General features: G+C 40.9%; 1 protein-coding gene across 1 annotated transcript in view; it reads left to right on the top strand.

The window, feature by feature from the left end:
• Positions 1 to 27415, top strand: part of Copb1 (COPI coat complex subunit beta 1) — a 38456-nt gene that overhangs the window by 2437 nt on the left and 8604 nt on the right. Inside the window, exons 3-15 of the mRNA XM_051149255.1 lie at positions 1947 to 2176; positions 3400 to 3569; positions 6147 to 6261; positions 7005 to 7097; positions 12534 to 12671; positions 15126 to 15245; positions 15764 to 15871; positions 15951 to 16097; positions 16682 to 16827; positions 19176 to 19272; positions 20922 to 21082; positions 21958 to 22078; positions 27034 to 27261. Coding sequence (XP_051005212.1) covers positions 1947 to 2176; positions 3400 to 3569; positions 6147 to 6261; positions 7005 to 7097; positions 12534 to 12671; positions 15126 to 15245; positions 15764 to 15871; positions 15951 to 16097; positions 16682 to 16827; positions 19176 to 19272; positions 20922 to 21082; positions 21958 to 22078; positions 27034 to 27261 — 1874 coding nt within the window. The remainder of the gene's footprint in view (positions 1 to 1946; positions 2177 to 3399; positions 3570 to 6146; positions 6262 to 7004; positions 7098 to 12533; positions 12672 to 15125; positions 15246 to 15763; positions 15872 to 15950; positions 16098 to 16681; positions 16828 to 19175; positions 19273 to 20921; positions 21083 to 21957; positions 22079 to 27033; positions 27262 to 27415) is intronic.

The raw sequence follows: 27415 nt of genomic DNA, 5'->3' as shown, positions 1-27415 counted from the left end.
ACACACATGTGATCCGCAGACACACATTCTGGGAGAAACACTAGTACACACAAAATCATAAAATAAGTTTTAAAAGAAAGAAGGAAAGAAGACGCTAACATTAGGCCAGGAAGATGGCTCAGAAAGTAGAAACCTTTGCCACCTAAGCCTGACAACCTGGGTTTGATCCCTGGAACAGAACACAGGATGAAAGAGAAACCTAAGTCCTGAAAGTCAGCCTCCGTATGCATGCTGGGGCATGTGTGCCCACACTCACATACTCACATACATACATACAACAATAGTTAAATTTTAAAAATACAGCTAGAATCCAAGTAAATGTGATAGTTTATAATGAAAAATCTAGACCCCAAGAGACTCATTTACATTTCACATTCCCTAATAGTTTGAAAGACTTACATTTTTTGGAGTTTTGTTGAAGCTTTTTAAAAGTTCTGTATACTTGTGTGTGGTCATGTGCACATTAGTGCAGTCCTCATAGGTAAGAAGAGGGTGTGACCTCCTGAGAGGGAGCCACAGGTGGCTGTGTGCTGCCCCATGTGGGTGTGAGGAGCTGAGCTCGGGACTTCTTCACGGGCACGTGCTACTCTTGACCACTAAGCTGTTTCTCCACCTCCCGTCTAGACTTTCTGAGATTGGCTTTAGTAGACCTTCTTGTCCTATGAAAAAGGAAAATTTGTTCTCTTTAGACCTGCAGTATTGGTTTACAGAAATAAAATAATATCCTAGTCTTATAAAGCTAAAGGAAGAAAATAATGTATTACTTGTTTCTCAAAATATTATATTTTTTTGCATAGTTTAATGTATGATACTTAAATATAACTATTTTCTGTAGATTGGTGCTTACAAACAAATGAAGTCAATACTAAACTAAACATGAACATTCCCTACAAGTTTGTGTTTTCATTTTGAAAGATTTTTGTTTAGTTGTTTTGTTTTGTTTGTTTGTTTGTTTGTTTTTTCTTTTGAGACAGGGTTTCTCTGTGTATCCTTGGCCATCCTGGAACGCACTCTTTAGACCAGGCTGGCCTCGAACTCACAGCGATCCATCTGCCTCTGCCTCCCGAGTGCTGGGATTAAAGGCGTGCGCCACCATGGCCAGCTACACAAACACATAAAATCTTTTTTCTTTTAACTAAATTCACACAGCTGTCATGATTGTAGTATAAATTTCTGCCTTTAAGAAAAGTTGGGGAAAGCTGGGTATGGTGGCGCACACCTTTAATCCCAGCACTCTAGAGGCAGGCAGGTGGATCGCTGTGAGTTCGAGGCCAGCCTGATCTACAAAGCACTCTGTTCATATCACCCCTTTAAAAAATAGTTGTAACTGAGAAAATATACACAAAATAAGCTATCTTGAATTTAGAAGTACTTAGCAGGATTTGTTTAGGTTTTGGGGTTTTGGTTTTGTGGGATTTTTTTTAATTGTTGTTTTTGTTTCAGTTTTTGTTTTGCCACTTCTGTTTGAAAACCAAAGTCATGGGCTGGAGAGACGGCTCAGAGGTTAAGAGCACTGGCTGCTCTTCCAGAGGACCTGAGTTCAACTCCCAGCAACCACATGGTGGCTCACAGCCATCTGTAATGTGATCTAATGCTCTCTTCTGGCATGCAGGTGCAACATGCAGGCAGAGCACTGTATATATAATAAATAAATAAAGTAAAATAAAAAAAGAAAAGGAAACCAAAGTCATCTGATACAGCTATAGGTTCAGAAACTCTTCATTAACTCAGATGGATAGGGACCAGAAGTCTAATCCAGGACCTTCAGATCATGTGTAATCTGAGATTCAGAGACAACATAGAATCACAAATATGTCCATTGGACTAATTTTACCTTATTACCACAGCTGATAGTAAATTTGTTCTGTTCATAGCTTTTTAAAGCTTTTAAAACTATCCAAGGAACTTTGTTTTGAAATAACTGCTTTTTTAAATTATCAAATCAGAGAAAGGCGACGTGAAGTCAAAAACGGAAGCTCTGAAGAAGGTGGTCATCATGATCCTGAATGGGGAGAAGCTTCCGGGGCTCCTGATGACCATCATCCGCTTTGTGCTGCCCCTTCAAGACCACACCATCAAAAAGCTGCTTCTGGTCTTCTGGGAGATTGTTCCTAAGACAACGCCAGATGGGCGGCTTCTGCACGAGATGATTCTTGTGTGTGACGCATACAGAAAGGTAAGCCAAGCCTTAGCTGCTTGCCTTGTTTGTTTGTAATTATAAAATTGTAATAGATACTGCTAGATTTCAAAATGAAATCTTTGATGAGGTGAAAAATTACAAATGTTTATTATTGATTTGTAAACTGAGAAATGTGTTCAACCTATGGCCTATAGCATAGGCTAGGGATAAGCTGTGAATGCTGCCCAACATAAAGACCTAATACGTTATCACATACTTTTTGGTGGATTTGGGGGTGGATTTTTATTTGGTTTTGTTTTAGTCTCAGAGTAAACTTTGTAGATGATAGTCTTACCGTAATGTTAAAAGATTGGATACACTTGTAAAATTTACTTTAAATAATTTGTATTGTTGTCTCTTCCTGCATCTGTATATTTTATGTTATTGAAAAGACGATGGTGCAATGCATAAAAATTGCTTTAGTCAAGAGGCTGGAGAGATGGCTCAGAGGTTAAGAGCACTGATTGTTCTTCTAGAGGTCCTGAGTTCAACTCCCAGCAACCACATGGTGGCTCACAATCATCTATAATGTGATCTGATGCCTTCTTCTGGCCTGCAGGTGCACATGCAGGCAGAACACTCTATACATAACAATAAATAAATAAATCTTAAAATTAAAAAAAAAAGCTGGGCGTGGTGGCGCACACCTTTAATCCCAGCACTCTATACATAATAATAAATAAATAAATCTTAAAATTAAAAAAAAAAAGCTGGGCGTGGTGGCGCACACCTTTAATCCCAGAACACGGGAGGCAGAGGCAAGTGGATTGCTGTGAGTTCGAGGCCAGCCTGGTCTACAAAGCAAGTCTAGGACAGCCAAGGCTACACAGAGAAACCCTGTCTTGAAAAACCAAAATAAATAAATTAATTTTTAAAAAGAGGAATCAGAAGGAAATCAATAATCTAGATCTTTTTCTTAAATCAAACTTTTTTTAAATTAGGAAGTTTTACATTTAAAACTTGATTTTTGTAAAAAGCTGAAATTTGGGCCTGTGAGATACTTCAGCAGGTAAAGTACTTGTTGCTGAGCCTGACACCTGAGACTTCAGCACCCCGAGGTGAAAGGAGAGAATCTATTCCTGCAAGTTGTCCTTTGACCTCCACAGAGTGTGTGTGTGTGTGTGTGTGTGTGTGTGTGTGTGTGTGTGTGTGTACACATGCAGACACAAATAAGTAAATTTAAGCTAAAACTCAACATTTCCTACTTTATTTTCTATCAGGATCTTCAGCATCCTAATGAGTTTATTCGAGGCTCTACCCTTCGTTTCCTTTGCAAATTGAAGGAAGCAGAGCTGCTAGAGCCTTTGATGCCCGCCATCCGTGCTTGCTTGGAGCACCGTCACAGCTACGTCAGGAGGAACGCGGTCCTGGCCATCTATACCATCTACAGGTGAGCAGAGAGGCGCCTTCAGACAGAGCTTCCGGTGTAGGTGGTCACACGCCTTATGTACGTGTAAATACGTTTTGCTGATGTACATGGTATTTACTATGATTAGATTGTTACCATAGAGAAGTCAAAAAGATCTGGGAATCGTTGGCCCTAGTTTCTGTATGACAACAGTCAGCTGGGATGGCACAGTGCCGTTTAAAATTATTGTATGCAGGCTAAACACTGGGCTCACAACAAAATTATAGTCTGCTTTCTAGTTGTAAGACCATGGCCGTCATTCCTAATTGTATTGCTGCAGTTCACTTAGTTCATTTATTCACTTGTTAAAGGCATTTCTTTGTTTTTGTTTTGTTTTGTTTTTTTTCTTTTTGGTTTTTCAAGACAGGGTTTCTCTTGGGGTCCTGGCTGTCCTGGACTCACGTTGTAGACCAGGCTGTCTGCGAACTCTCAGAGATCTGCCTGCCTCTGCTGGGATTAAAGGCAAGCGCAGCCACAGTGGGCTGGCATTTTATTTTTTACCTTATTTTGAAATTCTCATTTTGAACAGTGTGGGTCTTGTCTTAGAAGGCTTGAGGAAGGACTCTTGTTATTATAACAGCTGAAAATTTAACCTGGACCAGAGGTGCATGGTAACCCTGAGTCAGGAGAAAGACAGGTTGAAGCCAGTCTGGGAAACTTAATGAATTTCTAAAAACAGAAAAAGGTTAGGGACGTGGCTCAGTGAGTGTTTAGGTAGAAGGAGCAAGGCCTTGACCGTCATTAGAGTGAAATAATAAAGCGGGAGATGTTTAAGACAGTTGTAAGATTCAAAGAAAGCTAGAGTGCTCACCTGTTGCAGTCATGGATAGCAGTCCGTTCAGAAGTAGGTTATGGGGCTCAGGGTAGAACTCCATAGCAGAGTCCTTAACTCTGTGTGAGTGTGGTCTTGGGTTGGATTCCTAGCACTGCCACTTGAGCTAGAATATTTGTGTGTGTGTGTGTGCATGTGCATGTTTATATGCGTGTATGTGTGTACTCAGGCCAGAGAACAAGTATTACACATCGTTCCTCAGGCGCCATCAGCCTTTAGCCATGAGCTCTCTCATTAGCCAGGAACTCACAGGTAGTCTGGGCTGGCTGACCAGAGAACCCAGGTATCTTCTTGTCTTCACCTTCTCAGCACTGGGATTACACCAGGCTGGCTTAGAGTTCACAGAGATCTACCTGCCTCTGCCTCCGAGCGCTAGGACTAAAGGTGTTTACCGTGACGCCCAGCTTGGCTTTCCTTTGGTGGTGGTGGTGGTGGTGGTTGTTGATGTTAACAATATCTAATTATATGAATGAGTATATGAGTGCTCTGTCTTTATGCACACCAGAAGAGGGCATCAGAGCACATTACAGATGGCTGTGAGCCACCATGTGGTTGCTGGGAATTGAACTCAGGACCTCTGGAAGAGCAGCCAGTGCTCTTAACTGCTGAGCCATGTTTTTGTGCCTCACCTCCACCCCACCCCACCCTTTTTAAAGTAAATTCTAAGGATGGAACTTAGCCCTGCAAGTGCTTTAATAGCTAATGTATCTCTTCAACCCCTGGAACGTTTTATAAGCATCTTTGTACTTTAATATGTTACTTGGCTAAAACACAATTTCATTTATCTTAATGTTATGCTACCTGTTGACAAAAATGATATTTTGTTGATAATATAATTGAATTCTTGAAAGTTACCATACGCACTATATATATTTTAGAAATTTAAAGGGCACACAAAGATGAGAACAGTTATAAGACAATTGAAATTTTAAGCAGTAACCTGGCTATATGATGCAATTGGACATTTTTAGAACTATGGAAACAGAAGCTGTTATGATGTATACTTTATTAAATATCCTTTTGTTTTTAGTTTTGTTTTATTTTTCCAGACTGGGTTTCTCTGTGGAGCCTTGGCTGTCCTAGAATACACTCTGTAGACCAAGCTGGCCTTGAATTTAGAGATCTGCCTGCCTCTGTCTCCCAAGTGCTGGGATTAAAGGCATGCACCACCACTGCCTGGCTTTACATATCCCTTTTAAAAATTATTGTTTTGTTTTATATAAATGGGTATTTTGCCTGCATGTATGTGCCTCATGCCGAGGAGGGCCAGAAGAGGGCTTCAGATACCCTGGTAGTGGAGTTATAGATAGTTCTGAGCCACCCTGTGTGTGGCTCTGTGTCCTCTGGAGGAGCAGCCAGTGCTCTTGACCACTGAATTTTCTCTCCTGCTCTTATATAATATTCTTTTATTCTACTGTTTACCATTCTGCATACTATAAATACTTTCAAGTTTCCGAAATAGTGTTGTTAGTAAATACACTGCACAGACCGTGAGAAGTTTTGCTCCCGATGTGACTGTTAGCAAAGGCTGTAACATTGTGAAGATGGATACTATGTTAACGGATGACATCTTATCCTACGATTTCTTCTCCTGCTTGTAAATAATGTACAGTTTCATAATAATTGTGTTACAAAGTTCAAGTTTTAATGTTGATAATGTGTGGAAAGTAACTAAAATAGGAAAGTGGGTTTTTATTTAATATGGATGTTACCTGTTTTGTTTAAAGAAATTTTGAACATCTTATACCTGATGCTCCTGAGCTGATACATGATTTTCTGGTTAATGAGAAGGATGCAAGCTGCAAAAGAAATGCATTTATGATGCTAATTCATGCAGATCAGGTAAAGCACCCAAAAATATGTTCTTACTATAGTTAAATGAAAATTTAAAATACTACAAGGTCTTCAGCATGTTTTGTTTTCCTTATTGGTGTTTCTCTTTTTCTTTCTTTCTTTCTATGTAGACCATGCTGGCCTTGAACTCACAGAAATCCATCTACCTCTGCCTCTGTCTCCTAAGGTGTGTGCCACTATGCCTGGCTTCAACATGTAGCATGTTTTTAATTAGTAGGTTGGTTTGGAGTACCTGTGGTTTGAGGGCTACAGAGTAAGGCCAAGTAAGTCAGGGCTACACAGGGAAACTCTGTCTCTAAAAACAAAAACAAAAAAAGATATTAAGGTCATAGTTCTGTGTGTACATTGTCTAATCATGAGGTTCCCTGGAAGATTTTTCTTTCCAGTCTCAGTAATAGGAATATAGCTATATTCTTTATTCATTTTGGGGTTTTTGAGACAGACTCTCCCTACGTCACCTTGCTGGCCTAGAAAGTCTTTGTAGATGAGGCCTCAGTTTACAGAGATCCTTTGGCTTCTGCCCCTCAGGTGCCAGGGCGACAGCATGTGCCACTACACCCAATTATGAATAACTATGTGCTCTTACTTTTTCTCCCATTTCCTTCATTAGTTTTATATTTCGGGGAGATAGATAGATATAGACATACATATCTATAGCTATATATAAATTTCAAAATTTGTGCTAATGCATTATACCAAGTGATGAGTATGATATATTCTTTCTTTCTTAGGATCGGGCTTTGGATTATTTAAGTACATGTATTGATCAAGTTCAGACATTTGGAGACATTCTACAGTTGGTTATTGTTGAACTAATTTATAAGGTAAGAATGATGATTTATGGGGAAAAAAAAAAAAAACAAGGATAGTTAAAACAATCCTGTACAATAAAAGAACTTGCAGAGGTATCACCATCCCTGATTTCAAGCTGTATTGCAGAGGTGTAGTAATTAAAACCAAATGGTTTTGGCAGAAAAACAAGACAAGTTGATCAATGAATCAAAGACCCAGAAGTAAATACACAGACCCATGGATTTTTTATAAAGAAGTCAGAAATATACAATAGAAAAAAATAAAACATCTTTAACAAATGGTGCTGGTCTACCTGGACGTCTACCTGTAGTAGAATGCAAATAGATCCGTATCTATCACCCGGCACAAACCTCAAGTTCAGTGGATCAGAGACCCAAACATAAACCAGATACACTGAAGCCGGTAGAAGAGCAGGAAGAGCCTTGAAGCATTGGCGCAGGAGACAACTTCCTGAACAGAACACCAACAGCTCAGGCTCTAAGATCCACAATTAATAGATGGGACCTCATGGAACTGAAAAGCTTCTGTAAAGCAAAGGACACTGTCAAAGGAACAAATCGGCAGCCTACAGAATGGGGAAAGATCTTTACCATTTCCATGTCTGACAGAAAGCTAATCCCAAATTGTATAAAGAACTCAAGAAAATAGACATCAACAAACCAAATAATCCAAGTAAAAAATGCAAATCAAAACTACTTTGAGATTCTGTCTTATACCTGTTAGAAAGACTAAGATCAGTAACACAAGTGACAGGTCGTGCTTGCTGGTACGGATGTGGAGCAAAGGGAACACTCATTCCTCCACTTCTGGTGGGAGCACCAACTTCTACAGCCACTTTGAAAATCAATACGGTGGCTTCTCAGAAAATTGGGACTCGATCTACCTCAGGACCCAGCTATACCACTCCTGGACATAGACCCCAAGGACACTCCATCCACCACAAGGACACTTGCTCCACGCCTGGACATAGACCCCAAGGACACTCCATCCACCACAAGGACACTTGCTCCACACCTGGACATAGACCCCAAGGACACTCCATCCACCACAAGGACACTTGCTCCACTTAGTTCACAGCAGCATTATTCATAACAGCCAGAAACTGGAAAAACCTAGATGTCCCTCAACTGAAGACTGGATTTTAAAAATGTGGTACATTTACACAATAAAGTACTACTCAGCTATTAAAAATAATAGCATCATGAAATTTGCAGGCAAATGGATAAAACTAGAAAAATCATCTCGAGTGAGGTACTCCAGACCCAAGAAGACACATGTGGTCTGTACTCACCAATAAGTGGATATCAGCTGTGAAATAGAAGACAATCGTGCACCAGGCGTGGAGCGCACGCCTTTAATCCCAGCACTCGGGAGGCAGAGGCAGGCGGATCGCTGTGAGTTTGAGGCCAGCCTGGTCTATAAAGCTACTCCTCGAAAAACAAAAATAATAAAAAATAAAAAAGACAACCATGCATGATCCATAGACCCAGAGAGGCTAAGTAACAAGGAGGGCTTGGGGGTGGAATGTTGAGGCACATGGACCTCCCTGGGAAGGGAAATAGATTTCTCTGATGGGCTGGGTGTGGGTAGGATTGGAAGCAGGATGGATCAGATGGGAGGCAGGGAGAAAATACTGGAAAGCAACTGGATTTGGGGGGCATTTCACAGGGAAGGTAGAAACCTAGTGCTATGGAAACTCCATGGAATCTGTGAGAGTAACTAGCAGAATCTCCTGGTACTGCGGGCCACGAAGCCTGAGCCAGCCTCTGTAACCAAGCCAGGCCTCAAGTGAGGGAGTCGGACACCAACCCAGCCACAAAACTTCCAGCCTACCGTTTGTCCTGCCTGCAGAGTGCACTGGCGCTGGAGCCTAGCATCAGCGAGACTTCATCCCTCAACTGAAAGGGGAGCAGATGGAGAGTCCCCCAGCCACACATTGGGCGGAGCTCCAGGGGACACACACACACACACACACACACACACACACCAGAGAGTTCAGGGACACAACAAGAACACAGCCCACAGGCCCACAGAATCAACTAACTGCGACTCAAGGGATCAAGGACCCTGTAGGGGTCTGACCTAGGTCTTCTGCTTATATGTTATGGCTGAGTAGCTCAGTGTCGTGGGATTCCTGACAGATCAGGAGCTGACTCTTGCCTGTTTGTGGGACCTTTCTACTGGGGTGCTTCATCCAGCCTGGATGTGATTGCCATATGTGCCTGGGCTTTTTGTAGTTTGTTATGCCTGTTTGGTTGATGTCCTTGGGAGGCCTGCTCTTTTCTAAGGGGAGGTAAGGGGCCAGTGTGGATCTTGGGAGAGACTGGAGGAAAGGGAGGGAGGGGCGGGCAACTTCAGTCAGTATAATATATGAAAGAAGAAAAATGATTTTTAAAAGAGTGATACTTTATGATATGTAAATCAACAGTTTAAGACAATAGTCTTATCTGGAGTATGCCTCAATTGCTGTGACAGTTTTTTAATTTGATATTGTACATAGTTATTGTGAGCTGGTGGCATGCCTCAGGGGATAACTTTTTGTGGATCCCAGGGCTAGAACCCAGATTATCAGGCTTCATGGTAAGTGTCTAAACCCACTTAGTCTTCTCACTAGCTCTTATAATAATAATATTTTAATTTATGCCTTCTTAAGGCCTTTTTTTTCTTTAATAACTTGATTGTGTTCCACAAGTACTTGCTTTTGTTCTTTTTAAACCTCTATGAAATTAAGCAGTGTAGCTTAAAGAAATCATTGTCATTGAGTGGATTAAAATTAGTCTTTAGAATAAAATGCAAAATTGTTCTTTTATATATATCAAACTGCTTTGAAAAACTAAAGAATTAATAAACTTTATAAGTAGTTTGTTTTTAAGAGTGATTAGTCAGGCCCAGTAAGGTGGCTCAGTGAGCAAAGGTGCTTGGGGCATAAACCTGATATCCTGAGTTTCAACCACAGAACTCACATAGAGGGAGAAGGAGAGACAGGGAGGAATGTTAATTCAGAACATAGCTGTTCTGGCAAGAGATCACATCCAAAGACCTTCTAGGTCTGAGATCTGGCTGGAATACAGACGCACTTTTAATCCAGGAGACAGAAGCAAGCAGATCTGGGTTCAAGGCCAGCCTGGTACAGAGCAAGTATCAGGTAAAGAAAAGCTTAGGTCCAGGTGTGGTGGCACATGCCTTTAGTCCCAAACAATGAAGGTAAAGTTAGTTTGTAGAAGGAAGCACTCATGTTTGAAAGTGATGTTTAATTTAGTGGGAGAAAAAGTGACAAATCAGAGAAAGATTTGATAGAATAAGATACACCTAACTCACAAGAACAGAGAGGAAAAGGAGACTGTTTAAGGAAGCAACACAGAAGAAAGAGAAGGCAGCTTTACCAGGATAGTATTAGACAGATTGCAGAGCTTAAGGAGGAGCCAGGAGATTAGAGCAGATTGCTAAAGTTAGTTTGAGGCCAAGCAGAGCAATTCAGAGACTGAGAGAAAAGCCAGATTGAATCAGTCAGCTGGGAGAGGAGTTTGAGCCAGAACAGCTGAATTGAACCAGCCAGATCAGAGCTTAGAAAGAACAAGAAAGGGTGAGCTTGGTAGTAAGTCTCAGAGGCTGGAACATTCTAGGCCTGGGTCAGATGGTACAGAGGCTAGGAGCTCCCAGGACTAGGCCTAGGTTAGCAGACAGAGGTGATAAGCCCCCAAGACGACAGTTACTAAAGGTGAATAGAAGTGACTTCACAGAGAGAGCTTGGGTACTCTACAGCCACCACACATGGACGCAAAAGCCTTGGCTTCCTCCCACCACATGGACACAGATCACAATAAATTTTTGAAAAATGTTTTTAATTTAAAAGTGAAGAGAAATGAGAGATATACCTCATCATGCTTCAGAAACATTTGGAAGTGTTGCATTTTAAGGCTTCTGGCAACCCTGTGGTGAACAACTCTCTCAGTACTATTTTTCCAATAATATTGTCAGTATTTTACAACAAATTTGACCAGTTGATAACCCCAAAGTGGCTTCTGAGTTAAGGGGAAGAAAAGGGACATACCTCTCTCACAATGAATCAAATACTAAAAATAGTTAAACTTGGTGCTACAGTTTGGATGTGGTTTGGGTGTGTCCCCAAAAGTCTTGGATCTCAGTGTGTGTCAGTGTAGAGGTATTGGAACAGAAGAGGTGAGGCCTGGTGGGCAGTTATTGCGGTACACTGCCCTCAGAAGATAAAAGTGGCTTTCATGAAGCCCTGAGGTATCTCAGAGGACACTGTAGGAAGAGCAAGCCGTGGGGCGTGAGCCAAAGCTCAGTGGTGGAACACCACCTACTCACAGAAGGCCCTGGATTTGTTCTTAGGACTGTTAAAACTGGGGAGAGGACCAGCACTTTAGTGTCAGCATTTTTGCTGTTGGGGTTTTGTCCAGGTTGGAGGGCAGGGTCTTGCCTGTGCAGCCGAGGCTGTATTTGAACTCCTGGACTCAGCTGTCCTCCTACCTTGGCTGCACTTTAGTTTTCAATATCTTTTGAGAGAGCCAATCTTTTGATTGTCGTAGTATTCTGATAAAACAAAACCTAAATATCATCCAGGCTGTCCTCAGAGTCACAGCCCTCCTTCCTCTACTTTGTGAGTTCTGGGTTTCAGGTGTTTACTACTCTCGGCATGTCTTCTTTTTGGCTTAGCACCAGAATAAAAATTTAGATAAAATGTAGTAGGTTATCAGGGCGTTTACGTGGTATAGCTGGTGGATGTGTTCTAGCTTTTCTTACTTTGACTTTTCTTGCCTTGTTTAAATACATGTTTTTTATAAGCAAACTGGAGACTTGTGAAGCAATGAAAATATAAATTATGATAAAATGGATAAATGTACAAGTAGCTATGACAGTTACTTGAATTTTTAATTTTTTATGTGTGCATGCACAGGTCGTGCATACCTATGGCAGTTAGGATGACTGAGGGGCTGGGGCTTTCTCTGCTTAGATGGTTCCAGGGATCGAATGCATGTCGTCAGCGTGCTCCACAAACACGCTTACCTTGTGAGCTGTGCTGCCAGCTCCTGGGACAGCTATTTGAAATACAGCGTTTCTTTCTGAAATCATCAGATGAGTTACATCCAGTGTTGGCTGGGTTTTTTGTTGTTGTTGTTGTTGTTGTTGTTGTTGTTGTTGTTATTGTTTATTGTTGTTGTTATTTTGTTTTGGTTTTTCTGATCTTTGAAAGATTATTCTTAACTATTATATTGTATTTTACTTATTGTTTAATCGAGATAACATCTCACTAATAACCCTGGTTGATCTGCAACTCAATATGGAGACCAGGCTGGCCTGGAATTCCTGCTTTTTCCTAAAAGCTGACATTAAAGGTGTGAGCTACCATGTGTTAAAATTTTTCAAGGCTGTTACATGTATAATGTCCTTGAAATCAGCTGAAACCTCAATGTTTTCTTTTCCAGGTCTGTCATGCTAATCCATCAGAAAGGGCCCGTTTCATCCGCTGTATCTACAATTTATTGCAGTCATCTAGCCCTGCTGTAAAATATGAAGCTGCAGGGACACTGGTGACACTGTCGAGTGCACCAACTGCAATTAAGGTACTTGGGGGTAACATGATCGGCCTCCTGTGGGATCGCTCATGGTTCAGTGACACTGCAGTTCTGTATGTGCTTCCATACCTGTGCAGCTGGGCATCCAACTTCTGACACTTACACACGACATCTACAAAGTCCCTGCTTGAGAACCATACTCCTGAGTTAAGGGGGGAGGGCAGTTATACCCCCTATGTACACACACTGATTTAAGTAAGTGCAGTTCTGTGCTGGGCTGCATTTGTATCTACCATTGGCCACAAAGCCACAGACTGGACACATGGTAGAGAGGACCACAGATTTTGATAAAATGATTTGCCTCCTAACATAATCCAGCCTTTTCTTCTGGCTTTCACTCACTTATGGAAAAAGAGAGAAAGACATGAAGAATAACAGTATTTCTAGGTTCTAGAAGATTATACTGATCTCTTAAGATTTCTCTTCATAATTACATTAAAAACTGGGACTATAAGCTGGGCATGGTGATGCAGGCCTGTAACCCCAGCACTCAGGGATGCAGAGGCAGACAGCTCTCTTGAGTTCCAGGACAGCCAAGGCTACACAGAGAAACCCTTTCTCCAAAAAACCAAACCAAACAAACAAATTGAATCTATAATGAAGACTGTCTTCAATAATAGATTATTGCATTTCTTTTGTTCATTCCATCAAGACTTTCTCAAAAACCTCTAATATGTTCAGAGAATAATTCTAGAAGGCCAGCTGGTAGAAATTGTTGAATTTACTGTTTTGCACATTAATACTTAAAACAATTACTGTTTAGAAATAATTTTAAATGTATAGGGAAGTTACAGAAATAGGGCAGAGTTCTTAGACATTGCTCTTCTAGTAGCCTGTAATGCTTTTACTTTGTGTGGTGATCATAATTGTCAAAACTAAATTAACATTGAAATAGTATTGTCAAATAAACTAGATTATGTTGAAATTTCTCTCCAGGTTTTCGGTTAGTGACCTTTTCTTTCTCATGATCCACTCTAGGTCCCGCAGTTTATTTTGTTGTCTGCCTGAGTCTCCTCTAACCTGTAAGGGCTGTTTTTATGCCTTCATAAAGAATACCAGCTTGTTTCTGAGAGACTCTGGAGCTTGAGTTTGTCTCGTGTTTTCTCACGATCACTGAGATTAGGCGTTTGGGAAGAATGCCACAACGCCGACCTTCTGTTGTCGCACGTTCTCAGTGTATGATAGCTGTATACTTTATTCATGATCAGTCAGGGGAGTGCTGGGTCTCTGATTTTCCCATTTTTCTGATTTTTTTTTCATTTGTATTAAAATATATATTCAAGGTACTTTGAGGCTGTAGATCTCTTGTTGGCTCCTCAGATCCACTTAATTTAGCAGCAGTAAATGGGTTTCTCTTAGCAGTGGTTACTACTGGATATTCTGAGGCTGACTTCATAGTGCCTCGTGCACAGTCGCTGTGGGCTTCCTGCATGAGGAGGCGCTGCCCTTCCCAGTCCTCCTCTTTTTCATTTACATCACTTGTGTATTATGGACATTCATTTTACGCATCATAATCCAGTGTTATCATTATTTATTTTGTTAAAGTTGTTCCAGCTTTGACTACTGAGAACAGTTCCTTTGATTTTAAACTCGATCATTCTACAAACTATTTGTATCTTTAAAATCTTACATAAAGGGGGCTGGAGTGCTTAAGAGCACTTGCTACTCTTCCAGAGGTCCTGAGTTCATTTCCCAGCACCCACATGGCAGCTCACAACTGTCTGTAACTGCAACTCCAGTTGCAGAGGATTCAACACCCTCTCACAGACATACATGCAGGCAAAACACCAATGCAAATAAATAAATAATTTTTTAAAAATCTTACCTAAAGGCACAGGCAGGTAACGGATCTCTGTGTGTTCAAGTCCAGCCTGGTCTACAGAGCAAGTTCCAGGACAGCCAAGGCTACACAGAGAAAGCCTGTCTTTCAGAAAAAAACCAAAGTAAATAAATCTTACATAAAACAGGAGTAGAGCACTAGGGACGTAGCTCGATTGCTAAAGCACTTAACTGGGATGTGCAAGGCCCGGGTTCAGGTGGTCAGTCCTAAAAGGTTTAAACATACGCTGACACATTTCATAGCAGGTTATCTTTACATTCTTGCTTTTTGTCACTGTAATAAAGATAAAAAGATGTATTAAGCTTTATCTCTGATGTGAAAAGTGTTTAATAGCAATTCTCTGTCCTCTTCTGCTCTGTTTCCATGGTTTCAGTCATAAGTATTTCCACCTGTGGCAGCTCTTTTCCATCCTTGACTTTGTAATCCTTCCCGTGCCTTGTAGAGTAACACTGAGGCTTGTTATAATTAGGGGCCAGACATACACAGTCCTTCAGACGAAAGGCGTAAATGCTGGTGCAGAGGCTTCTTAGTGAGCTGGCAGCGTGGAGCCGTTCTTATTTTCACAACATTTGATTTTTAGAATGCATTCCTTTTTTCTGCAGGCTGCTGCTCAATGTTACATTGACTTAATTATTAAGGAGAGTGACAACAATGTCAAACTCATAGTTCTGGACCGGTTGGTGGAATTGAAAGAGCACCCTGCTCATGAGCGGGTCCTCCAGGTAAGTTTTATTTAGATTATTTAGATCACCCCCTCATCTAGCTACTGTAGGTAACCTAACTAGAACCTGAAGCCTGGCACTGTACATTTTGGGCAACTGAGGTGCAACTCTTAAATCACCATCTCCTTTTACGTCTTTTATGTAACATTGATTTGCGGAAATTAACTAACCTGGCTTTCCTATAAAAGGTTCTTCCTCCTGGATGTGCCTGGTTACTTTGTTGTCATGTCACTTAGCTTGATCCTCTGACTCCTGTATTTTCCATGAAACGAGTTGGATCTAAACCTTGATAGAGTCAAAGTGTATGTTGTCGGCTTGGCTGTGTCACGTGTGATGTTATCACTTCATGCCTCAGTACACTAGGAGATGAAGACTATCTACTTCCTCCAACACTGCTGATGTCATTAGTAATCGGGGTTGAGGTGCTCAGGGGCAGAAGCGCTATGGTGCAGTTATTAGGACATTTTTCTTATGAGGACAAAGCCTGGTGTCACTCTGTGGTTTCTGTTCTTTTTCAGGATCTGGTCATGGACATTCTAAGAGTACTGAGTACGCCAGACTTAGAAGTGCGTAAGAAAACGCTGCAATTAGCGCTGGATCTTGTCTCTTCTAGGAATGTTGAAGAGGTAAGACAGAACATTGGTGACATTATAAGTCGCCCAAATATGATGTAATTCTCACTTGTGTTTACTTCTTTCCCCATAGTTGGTCATTGTCTTGAAGAAGGAAGTAATTAAAACAAATAATGTGTCTGAGCATGAAGACACTGACAAATACCGACAACTCCTTGTACGGACACTGCATTCCTGCTCTGTCCGCTTCCCAGACATGGCTGCAAATGTTATTCCTGTGGTATGTAATTCTTATCATCTTACTTGTAAGATTCTCCAGATGTTTTTATTTTTGAGTTTTTTTATATCTACTGAAATTACAACCATCTGAGATAACAAAAATCTCATTGTACATTTCTGATTTTTATGAGTATTACTATGGTATACTAGGGTAAGAACTTAGATTTCTTTTTTGTTGTTGTTTTTGGTTTTGGGGGGTTTTTTTTGTTTGTTTGTTTGTTTTGGTTTTGGTTTTTTGAGACAGGGTTTCTCTGTGTAGTCTTGGCTCACTTGGACTCACTTTGTAGACCAGGTTGGCCTCGAACTCACAGCGATCCACCTGCCTCTGCCTCCCGAGTGCTGGGATTAAAGGCGTGCACCACCACCTCTGGCTAAGAACTTAGATTTCTTTCTCTTAATGTTCATCAAAAACTTTGCTGCACACTGGCCTGTTGAGACCTGTACTAGTGCCTGTCTCAGCTCGTATTTTGTTCTTTATTTTGAAAATCACTAATTTCCATTCTTTATTCATTCATTTATTTCTGGCTTTATATAGTTTTCTTTCTGGAAATTATGTAACTATCTGTCCCACTTTTTTCCTGTTAGCTGATGGAATTTCTCAGTGACAGTAATGAAGCAGCAGCTGCTGACGTCTTGGAGTTTGTTCGTGAAGCCATCCAGCGCTTTGATAGCCTGAGGACACTGATTGTTGAGAAGATGCTGGAAGTCTTCCACGCTATTAAGTCTGTCAAGTAAGTTTAAAATACACTTAATGTAAAGGTGAGCATTTTTGTCGATTTCTATTTTCAAAGAGTCAATTGGTAGAAAATAAAATTAGCGAGGAAGTAAGACATAATGTGCACAACATTATCCATTTAATGTAGGGATTCATAAGGTATAGGATTATTTCAGCTAAGTTTTGATATTCTCATTACATCGAAAGCATTGTGAATCCCAGAGTGACCAAGAAGCATTTTTTTTAAAGACTTATTTATTATATACACAGTGTTCTGCCTGCATGTGTGACTGCCTGCCAGATGAGGGTGTCAGATCTTACTATAGATGGTTATGAGCCACTGTGTAATTGCTGGGAATTGAACTCAGGACCTCTGAAAGGGTAGCTAGTGCTCCTAACTTCTGAGCTATCTCTCCAGCTCCAAGAAGCATATTTTTTAAGTATTGTACTTAAAATCACCTTGGATACCTATTATTTATGTCACCTTTAGCATTTAATTGAAAAGAAGGTTTGAAACCACAACCTGAATCTAACACTATGTTAGATTCAATTAGCTTTGTTCATGAGAAAGGGTTGTTGAATACAAATTTTGCTGTACTTAATGCATTTTGTGGGTAAACTACAAGAAGGGGTGGGGAGGGGACCGTACAAAGGGGCAGAATGGGAAAGGAGTGGATGAGACCAGACATACAGCAGACACACAGACAGACGACACACGACAGACACACAGACGACATACAGACACACACATACAGACAGACACACACAGACAGACAGACACACACAGACATACAGACACACATACAGACAGACACACACACATACATACATACATACACACATACATACATACATACACGCATACATACACACATACACACACACAACATACACACATACAACAACACACACACACACTACAACACACACACATACAACATACAACATACACACACACATACATACATACATACACACACATACATACATACACGCATACATACACACACACATACATACATACATACATACACACACACATACACACATACATACACACATACATACACACACATACACACACATACATACACACATACATACATACATACATACACACACACACACACATACATACACACATACATACACACACACACATACACACATACATACACACAATATACTATACACACTATACATACATAATATACATATTATACACATATATGATGTATATGTGTGAAACTAAATAAGATTTGTCCTCTTTATGAGGAAAAAACTTATATATCAAAGCTTTTTTTTAATAGCTGTAATCTTCTGGGGCTTTAGTTTCTATGATTGATTTTGTTTTTCTAAATAAATTCAGTTGAAACTTAAGAGAAAGGATGACTAAAATTTCATCCAGTTTAACGTTTTAAAATAGAAAGTTGTTGCTGTCTTTGTTGGCTGTCTTAGTTAGGATTTCTATTGCTGTGAAGAAACACCATGACCACGGCAGCTCTTATAAAGGAAAACATTTAGTTGGGGCTGGCTTACAGTTCAGAGCTTTAGTTTATTATTGTCATACAGGGAGACATGTACTGGAGAGGTAGCTGAGAGTTCTGCATTTGGATCCATGGGCAACGGGAAACCACTGTGTGCCTGCCACACCGGGCGGAGCTTGAGCATATATGACCTCAGAGCCCACCTGCACAGTGACACACTTCCTCCAATGAGGCCACAGAGTCTGTGGGGTGTTCCTGTTCAAACGAGCATGTTAACAGTTAGGGGTGAGGGAGTTGTTTTGTTTTGTGACAGGACACTACTGTGTAGCCTAGGTTGAGTACCCATATTACAGATCTGTGCCCACCACAGCTGGGTGACATTGCTTACTTTACTTTTTAGGTCACCTTGTGCATCCTAGGTAAACAACTGTCCTAGTGAGCTGACCCTCAACTCTGACTTGATATTCTTCTGTATATATCATCCTACTCAACATTTTGTCTCTTGGCAATGATCACAAATAAAAAGTGAAATGAAATAAAAAATTATATTCAAATAATATATTTCTCATAGTAAAAATGAAAAAGCCAAATTTATTTTAACTGCTCGGTAAATGAATGTGGTGGGGAACGGTTTGGTAAGCCCTTGAGTCTTACTGCTCAGCTCACTGATTTTAGAGTGTGCCTAATAACAGTAAATGCAAATAGCACTTTTTCTTGCAATTTCTAGAGGGAAACAAAGCTTCCCATTTGTTAGAGTCTTTCTGAACCATTCCTCCTCCAGAATACAAAATCATGGGGGTTTTTTGCCTTCACTTAACTTCACAGAGAAACATTTTTGCGTCAAGATTTGTGTTTCAGGTCTTAATTCTTGCCGTAGGATTTACCGAGGCGCACTGTGGATCCTGGGAGAGTACTGTAGTACAAAGGAAGACATTCAGAGTGTGATGACCGAGGTCCGCAGGTCCCTTGGGGAGGTAGGCTTTACTCAAAGTCTTCTTTGTGTGATAGTTTATGCTTTTGAAAGCTCTGCCGGGTGGGAACTGTAGCTCAGTGGTGGAGTCTGTGCCTGACACATGCAGCCCCTAGCACTAACAAAAAGAAAATCAGCAATTAACATTTGTGTGATAATTCACTTTTGTGTTTTTGTTGGAAATTATTATTATTGTTGTTGTTGTTGTTATTTTCTGAGATAGGGTTTCTCTGTGTTGTCTTGACTGTCCTGGACTCACTTTGTAGACCAGGCTGTCCTTAAGTTCACAGCAATCTGCCTGCCTCTGCCTCCCGAGTGCTGGGATTAAAGGCGTGCGCCACCCTGCCTGGAGAAAATTGTATTTTCATTATCCAGATAAATAAACCTCAGGGGCTATGGAAAATTAAAAGTGCCCCCTGCCTCCATGAGAACCATTAATACCTGTTCAAATAATTATTTATTTACCTTTGGGTAAGATTTTGTTTTAACAGAATGTCCGTGCAGCTAACAAATTCATTTCTTTGCATATTCTTTTCTATATATTTTAGGGTTTTTTGTTTTTGTTTGTTTGATTGGTTTGACTTTTTTTGTTTTTTCAAGATTGGGTTTCTCTGTGCAGCCCTGGCTGTCCTGGAACTCGTACTATAGACCAGGATGGCCTCAAACTCAGATATCCACCTGCCTCTGCCTCCCGAGTGTGGGACTGAGCTGTGCACTGCTACTGCCACCACCACAGCCTGACTTTTTTTTTTTTCTTTTTTCTTTTTTCTTTTTTGAGGCAAGGTGTCACTATGCAGCTCTGGCTGGCCTGAAACTCACTACATAGACTAAGCTGGCTTTGAGCTCAAGGATCTACTAATCTACCTGTGTCTGCCTTTTGGGTGTTGTCATTAAGAATGTGTACCACCATGCCTGGCAGTAGCTGGTACATTCTGTTACTGCCAATGTGTTTTGAAGAGCAAGGCTAACTTTAGACTGTTGAGGAACTGATACTGGAATATTCCTTTACCAAGACAACTTGATGGCAGACTACAATGACCACCTTGTCAGGAGACTCTACTAATAACTGTCAGGAATTAGCTCTGAGACTTTCAGTTTAAGTTCCTTAGTTGCCTAAACTTTTTTCGTCTCTAAAATGAAAGATATAAAACAGGTTATAATTAAGCACTCTCAGCATTACATACATGAGAATTTTAAGACAACAACTTAAAAACAAAAAACAGAACAAGCTGTATCATTCATACCCATTTGATCAGCTACAAGGGTGGTTGGTGACGTCATTTATACGTTTCACTTTAGAGGGGTGAGTGTGGCTTTGGTTCATATTTCAGGGGCAGAGATGAAGAGGAGGATGAGGTCCAGTGGGCACATTCTTTATTAGACAACATCCTGTGCACTTTTCTGTTAAGGGATTATTCAGAAAGAATTAAGATTCCCCTTAATAGATTCAGAAATGAGGCTCAAAATTATTTCACTGTGTTACTCAGCATCAATCAGGTGGTAAGTGGTGGTGCGGAATCACATCAGCATCACCAGCTGTAACCCTGTTCTTCCTGCAGAGCTCAGGAGAATGTATCGTGTAAAGTTGATTGACTGTCTCAATGTAACTTTACTGTTGATATTACTAAATCAGGGTTTCCAATTGACCTTTAGATCCCAATTGTAGAATCAGAAATAAAGAAAGAAGCTGGTGAGTTAAAATCAGAGGAAGAAATAACTGTTGGTCCAGTTCAGAAGTTGGTTACGGAGATGGGCACCTACGCTACTCAGAGTGCACTCAGCAGCTCTAGGCCTGCCAAGAAAGAGGAAGACAGGTAACAGCATCCGCCGCTGCTGGCCGCTGGGTGAGGCAGTTGTGTTGGCTTCTTTTAGTTTTTGATGCTTAAGTGACAGTATTTACCACATAAGGTCCTTGAAAGAACGTGTGTATAAGGTTTCCCCTGGCAGGTGTCTCTGTGATTTTAGTCTTTTCTTCCCACTTTTTTTACTGAAGTTAAATGTTCTTTTAAAACGTACTTTACTCACATACGACATGCAATTTTGATTTAAGTCTGGTTGTTTGTTAGTATCAGAAAGATATTTTGAAGTTTTGTTTTGTTTTATTATACTTTTCTCTCTTGGAAGAGAACTCAGGGCTGCTCACGTGCTGGGCTAGCGCTCTGCCAGGGGAGCTGTAGGCCCAGGGGAGCTGTAGGCCCAGCACAAATTGTCCAGTCCTAATAGATAAACCCACATTTTGATTTTTTTAAACCTGTTTATTTTGCTGTCTGTGCTTATAAGATGAGAAAAGTGATGGTACAGTGTTATTGAATACTTTTTATGTGCTAAATAGTTTGTCTCGTAGTCTTGACAGCAGGCCTCTGAACTCTATTTCCAAGAAGAGGAACTTGAGAGCTAGAGAGAGCCCTGGAAGCAGCCCTGGGGACCTGCAGAAGCTGGTGCTTGAAGTAGCTTCTTAGCCCCAGTACACTATCCTTAACTAAACATCCTCTTCTTTCTGTCCTTTAGATTGTTATTTGAGAAAAGTATTAGTTATATATTCTTCTTTTTCATTTTGAAAACTAATGAGAAATTTAACTGCGGTCCTTATCACTGAAGAGTGAAATTAGTGGCTCACCTGAACCACTTGTGCAGAGGCTTCCTGCTGTGTGAGGATTTGTTCAGTTCATGTTTGTTGGTTGCTTTCCAGACCACCCTTAAGAGGGTTCCTCCTGGATGGAGATTTCTTCGTTGCTGCCTCCCTCGCCACAACTCTGACCAAGATTGCGTTACGCTATGTAGCGTTGGTTCAGGAGAAGAAAAAGCAAAATGTATGTTCATTTATTCTATATTTACCCAGTAATTGATTATTGCCCACTCCATTGAATAGTGAAAAACTTAAAACTCATTGCTGAAGGTCATGTCATAGAGGAGCTTGTGGCTCAGTAGGGGCTCAGGCACAGTAGTATAATATGACTATAAAATTGACAAAGTAATACAGAAATAATATGATTAGTCTGATGGGGGCTGAGGGGCATTACATATGCTAAGTAGCTTCTCTACCACCAACATTCTCTTCTAACATTCCTTGTTTATCTTAAACATGAATTTAAAAAGAAAATAAACTATAAAAGCATTCAGTACCATACATATCAGGACGATACTTTATATCTTCCAAGTTAAAGAAAAATAGTTGTAGGTAAATAATACTGGGAGCTCTTTTTCTTTTCTTTATATATTTTTTCAGACAAGTTCTTGCTATGCGACTCAACCTAGTGTCAATCTTGCAATCCTCCTGCCTCCTGTGTGCTTGGATTACAGGCATATACCACTAAGCTTGGTTCTGAAAGAATGGTTTACTAACTGTCTTATAAGAATAATCAAGTCACTTAAGCATCTCCTATGGGGAGATGCCAGGTAGAGACAGGAAAACCCCTTTGAAGGCTGTGGGTCAGCTAACCTGGAGCACGCAGTGCAAAGGTAAACAACAAGGCCCTGCCTCACACGTAAGGTGACCTTTGACCTCCACATCAAAGCCACGGCACCTGCAGGTGCATGAGCGTGCGCGCTCACATGCACATGTGCACACACAGACAACTTTTTTTTTTTTTTAAATGAAGTATAATAATGTTACAAGGACTGAGGCAGGAAGGCAGGCAAAAGAGCTACTGTTTACCCTACATAGAGTTTCCTTTGGTGATGATAGTAAAAGCACTGGGAGGGATGGTAGCCATGGTCACTTAACATGTGAATAAATATAATTAATGCAACTTAACTCCACAATTAAAAATTGTTAAGATGGAGGTGGGTCATGGTAGTGCACACCTGTAATCCCAGCACTCGGGAGGCAGAGGCAAGAGGATCACTGTGAATTCAAGGTCAGCCTGGTCTACAAAGCACGTCCAGGACAGCCAAGCTACACAGAAAAACCCTGACTCAGAAAAACAACCAAAAAAAAAAAAAAAAGCTAAGATGGTATATTTCAGGCCATGTATTCTTTTTACCAGAATTTAAAAAAAAAAGATTTATTTATTATTATGCATACAGTGTTCTGCCTGCATGCACAACTGCACACCAGAAGAGGGCACCAGATCTCATTATAGACAGTTGTGAGCCACCTTGTGGTTGCTGGGAATTTAATTCAGGACCTTTGGAAGAACAGCCAGCGCTCTTTACCCTCTGAGCCATCTCTCCAGCCCTACCAGAATTTTTTAATTCAAGAAAAAAGAACTTTTGAAGGTGCTTGGATTTTGTCTTGTTTTCAACTCTCAATATCTGGTCATGTCTCATCTTGATCTAGACACCAGAAAGAATACTGGAAATGAGATATTTACATTTTTCTTTTCTTTTTGAGACGAAGTCTCATTATGTAGTTCAGGCTGGCTTCAAACACAGATTTTCCTGCTAAAGCTGTGTAAATACTAGGATTTATGCACTTTTGGCAAATGTAGACAAAAATTTATGATTATTTTTTAAAAAGAGGGTTTATGAAGCAAAATAAGCCAAATTCAGGAAGACAAATACTATGCTTTCTCTCAAACTTTAAAATGTTTTTTATCCCAGCACTCGGGAGACAGAGGCAGGTGGATCACTGTGAGTTTGAGGCCAGCCTGGCCTACAAAGCGAGTCCAGGACAGCCAAGGATACACAGAGAAAACCTGTCTTGAAAAAAACAAAAACAAAATGTTTTTTGGGGAGTTATAAGACCAAAAAGAGGATCATGACAGAGAAGGAGGGATCTGAAGGGAAGGAGGGACACAGAGCAGTGGAATCCATGTGACACGAGAGCAGAAGGGGACATTATTTAGGGAGAACACCCTCAGAGGACAGCGGGAGGCACGAGGGCGGAGAGTGAGGCTGGGGGTGGGCGGGGTAGAGAATTAGGACAAATATAGTGACATGTATGGAAATGTAATCGTGAAGCCCATTAGTTTGTATGCCAACTTTCATTTTTAAAAAGAGGCTTTGCTATTTACAACAAAATAATAATGATGCATCATAAAGTTTATAAGGAATATGTGGGTATGAAATGTAAAACAGTACTGCAGAGGACTGATGAGTCTTGGAAGACTGGAGGCGCACTACTGTAAACGAGAGGACATTCACAACTGCCAGGAGCTTCAACTAGGTACCAGCTTCAGGTGGGAACCACTTACGAGAGCACTTCGGATAACACAGGCAACAGCAAAGATGCTGATGAGAAAAGGCCATGACTTTCATTGGCCAGTGACTAACCCTAGCTTACAGAAGTGACTCGCTTTTGTAGACCAGGCTGGCCTTGAACTCACAGCGATCCGCCTGCCTCTGCCTCCCAAGTGCTGGGATTAAAGACGTGCAACCACCACTGTCTGGCACCACACTTCCTCATGGTTTTATAAACCCTTCCTAGTCCTATTTGTAATATTTAATAGCTTTGTAATCCAAGCATCTACCCATTTTTATCTCAAGGGTCTAAATTGATTTCCTTATAAGAGGTTGCATCACTTTTAAATGATACGAGAAAGTTTGTTGGTATCAGTTTAAGGAGCTAGATTTCTTATAGTATCTAATTAATAGTTAGCTCTGCTTCATACAAAGAAGGATGCTTGATTTTTCACTGTCTCATTAGCATGCCTCCATTTGCGCCATTTCTCCCTCTCTTCATTCCCTCTGTAGATAGAGGTGTCCTCAAATCACGGATTTTTAAAAATATTTATTTATTTATTATTACGTATACAGTGTGATGCTTACATGTATACCTGCAGTCCAGAACAGGGCACCAGATCTCATTATAGATGGTTGTGAGTCTCCCTGTGGTTGCTGGAAATTGAACTCAGGACCTCTGGGGGAGCACACAGTGCTCGTAACTGCTGAGCCGTCTCTCCAGCCCCGCATCACAGATCTTACGCCTAAAGACTGTTGATTTACTTTAATTATAACGTGGTCTGAGCTCAGGTCCTCACACTTGTGTTGCAAGCATTCTACCACTTGCACCATCTCCTCAGCCCCCTGCAGTTTTGAAAGATGTCTTTGTAACAGTTGAGTTCTCAGTTGGCTTCTGCCTTCCTAGCAAGAAATCTTGTCACTCCTCTGCCTGTGCATGGTTGGTTTTATGTTATTTTTTCTTATGGGTTTTAGCGGTTTGAGTTGTCCATGGCTTAATGTGGTTTTCTTCACGTTAACTCGGTGCTTCCTTGAGCTTTGGGATCTAAGGTTTGTTGTTCTTGTAAAGTTTAGGAATGTCTGGTTATAAATTTTTCAGACACGGTTTTTAACACTCCCCCCTCCCTTTCTTCTCCTCCTGAAGGCAGGCTATAACCTTGGGGACTTACACCTATTTCTACTGGGTCTTCCCCTGGCCCCAGTGGTTTTACATATGTGTACATAAATCAGTCCTCCGCTGAAGACAGTTTGCCAAGGGCATAGAGCATCTGTGTCAGGATAATATACATGAGATTAAAAATAGAAGATGAAATTCGTTTGTGTTTTTTAATACTAGGCTTAATAATACAGATTTCAATATGAAGTCTGAGGAAAAACATTGAAGGTTACAATATAGAAATGAAGATAGCAGCCCGGTATAGTGGCTCACACCTGTAATCTCAGCACTCAGGAAGGCAGAGGCAGGCGGATTGTTGGAAGTTTGAGGCCAGCGTGGTCTACAAACAAGTCTAGAACAGCCAAGGCTACACAGATAAAGCCTGTCTCTAAATAAATAAATAAAAATGAAGATAGCAAAACAGGTGACTGACTGTACTTACCATCACCTTGAGTGTCACAGCCTCACATGGCGTGCCTCCTAATGCAGCAGTTAGGAAGATAAAACAGCACTTGCTCAGAATTGCAGCCAAGAGTAGTGAGCATCCTGGTGTGTGTGTATGTGTGCGCACACGCACACGCTTGTCTTTATTTGTACCACATACATACAATGTCCACAGGAACCTGCAGGAATGGCACCAAAGTCCCTAAAACAGGAGTTTCAGGTGCTTGTGAGCCTATGAATCTAATCAGGGTCCTGTGCAGGAGTAGCAAGTGCTCTTAACAACTGAGCCATCTCTTCATCTTGACTTTTAAAAAAAAATTTTTGTGTGTGTGATTAAAAACAAACAGGAGCCTGGTGTGGTGGCACACACTGTTATCCCAGCACTTGGGAGTCAGAGGCAGGCAGATCACTGTGAGTTCGAGGCCAGGCTGGTCTACAAAGCAAGTCCAGGACAGCCAAGGCTACACAGGGAAACCCTGTCTCGAAAAACAAAACAAACAAACAAACAAACAGAAGCCTGGTGAGGTGTCACACGCCTGTTATCCCAGCACTCTGGGAGACAGAGGCAGGCAGGTGGATTGCTATGACAAGCTTGCAATCTGAGTAGAGGCAGCAGTGATAGAAGTATCCCTGGGGCTTGTTGGCCAGCCATACTTGCCTAACCACTGGGCCTCAAGGCCCTGACTCACAAAACAAGGTGACAGTACCTGGGGTTGACCTCTGCACCCTGTGAGAGTGAACACACCAAAAGCAAATAGGGCTGAACCATCAACAGTTGCTGAATGAAGTATGTTGTTCTTTCCAGCTTTTCTGGTGAATTTAAAGAGAAAACCATTAAAAAGTCCTTGCTGCTTTTCAGCCAAGGATCAGGGAAGCTTTAGAAGGCTGAACGAACAAAACAGGAGAAGGGATGTGGGAACAACTAGGGAGATAAAATCTAGGCAGGTTGTTTAATTCAGGTGGGTTCCTGAATTGCCTGTCAATTTGAGTGGCATTACTACAATTGGAGAATTGTAGCAGTGACCGTTTTCTCTCCTTTTGTAGTCTTTCGTTGCTGAGGCTATGTTGCTCATGGCAACTATCCTTCATTTGGGAAAATCATCTCTTCCTAAGAAGCCAATTACTGATGATGATGTCGATCGAATCTCCCTGTGCCTCAAGGTCTTATCTGAGTGCTCACCTTTAATGAACGACATTTTTAATAAGGAGTGCAGACAGTCTCTTTCCCAAATGTTGTCTGCTAAGCTGGAAGAAGAGAAATTATCCCAAAAGGTAAGGTGTATATGGAAAGTCCATAGGATGCTTTATAAGTTGGGGTTTTTCCTTCTTAGTTTTGTTTCTTTTTCAATCTTTGTAAATCTGTCCCTTTGAAAGATTTACGAAAAGCTACTGTTCTTTCCATATAAAAAGCCATGTGCATTGCTTC

This window comes from Acomys russatus, chromosome 7, assembly GCF_903995435.1.
Source record: "Acomys russatus chromosome 7, mAcoRus1.1, whole genome shotgun sequence".
Lineage (NCBI taxonomy): Eukaryota > Metazoa > Chordata > Mammalia > Rodentia > Muridae > Acomys > Acomys russatus.
This window is presented reverse-complemented; position numbering and strand designations above follow the sequence as displayed.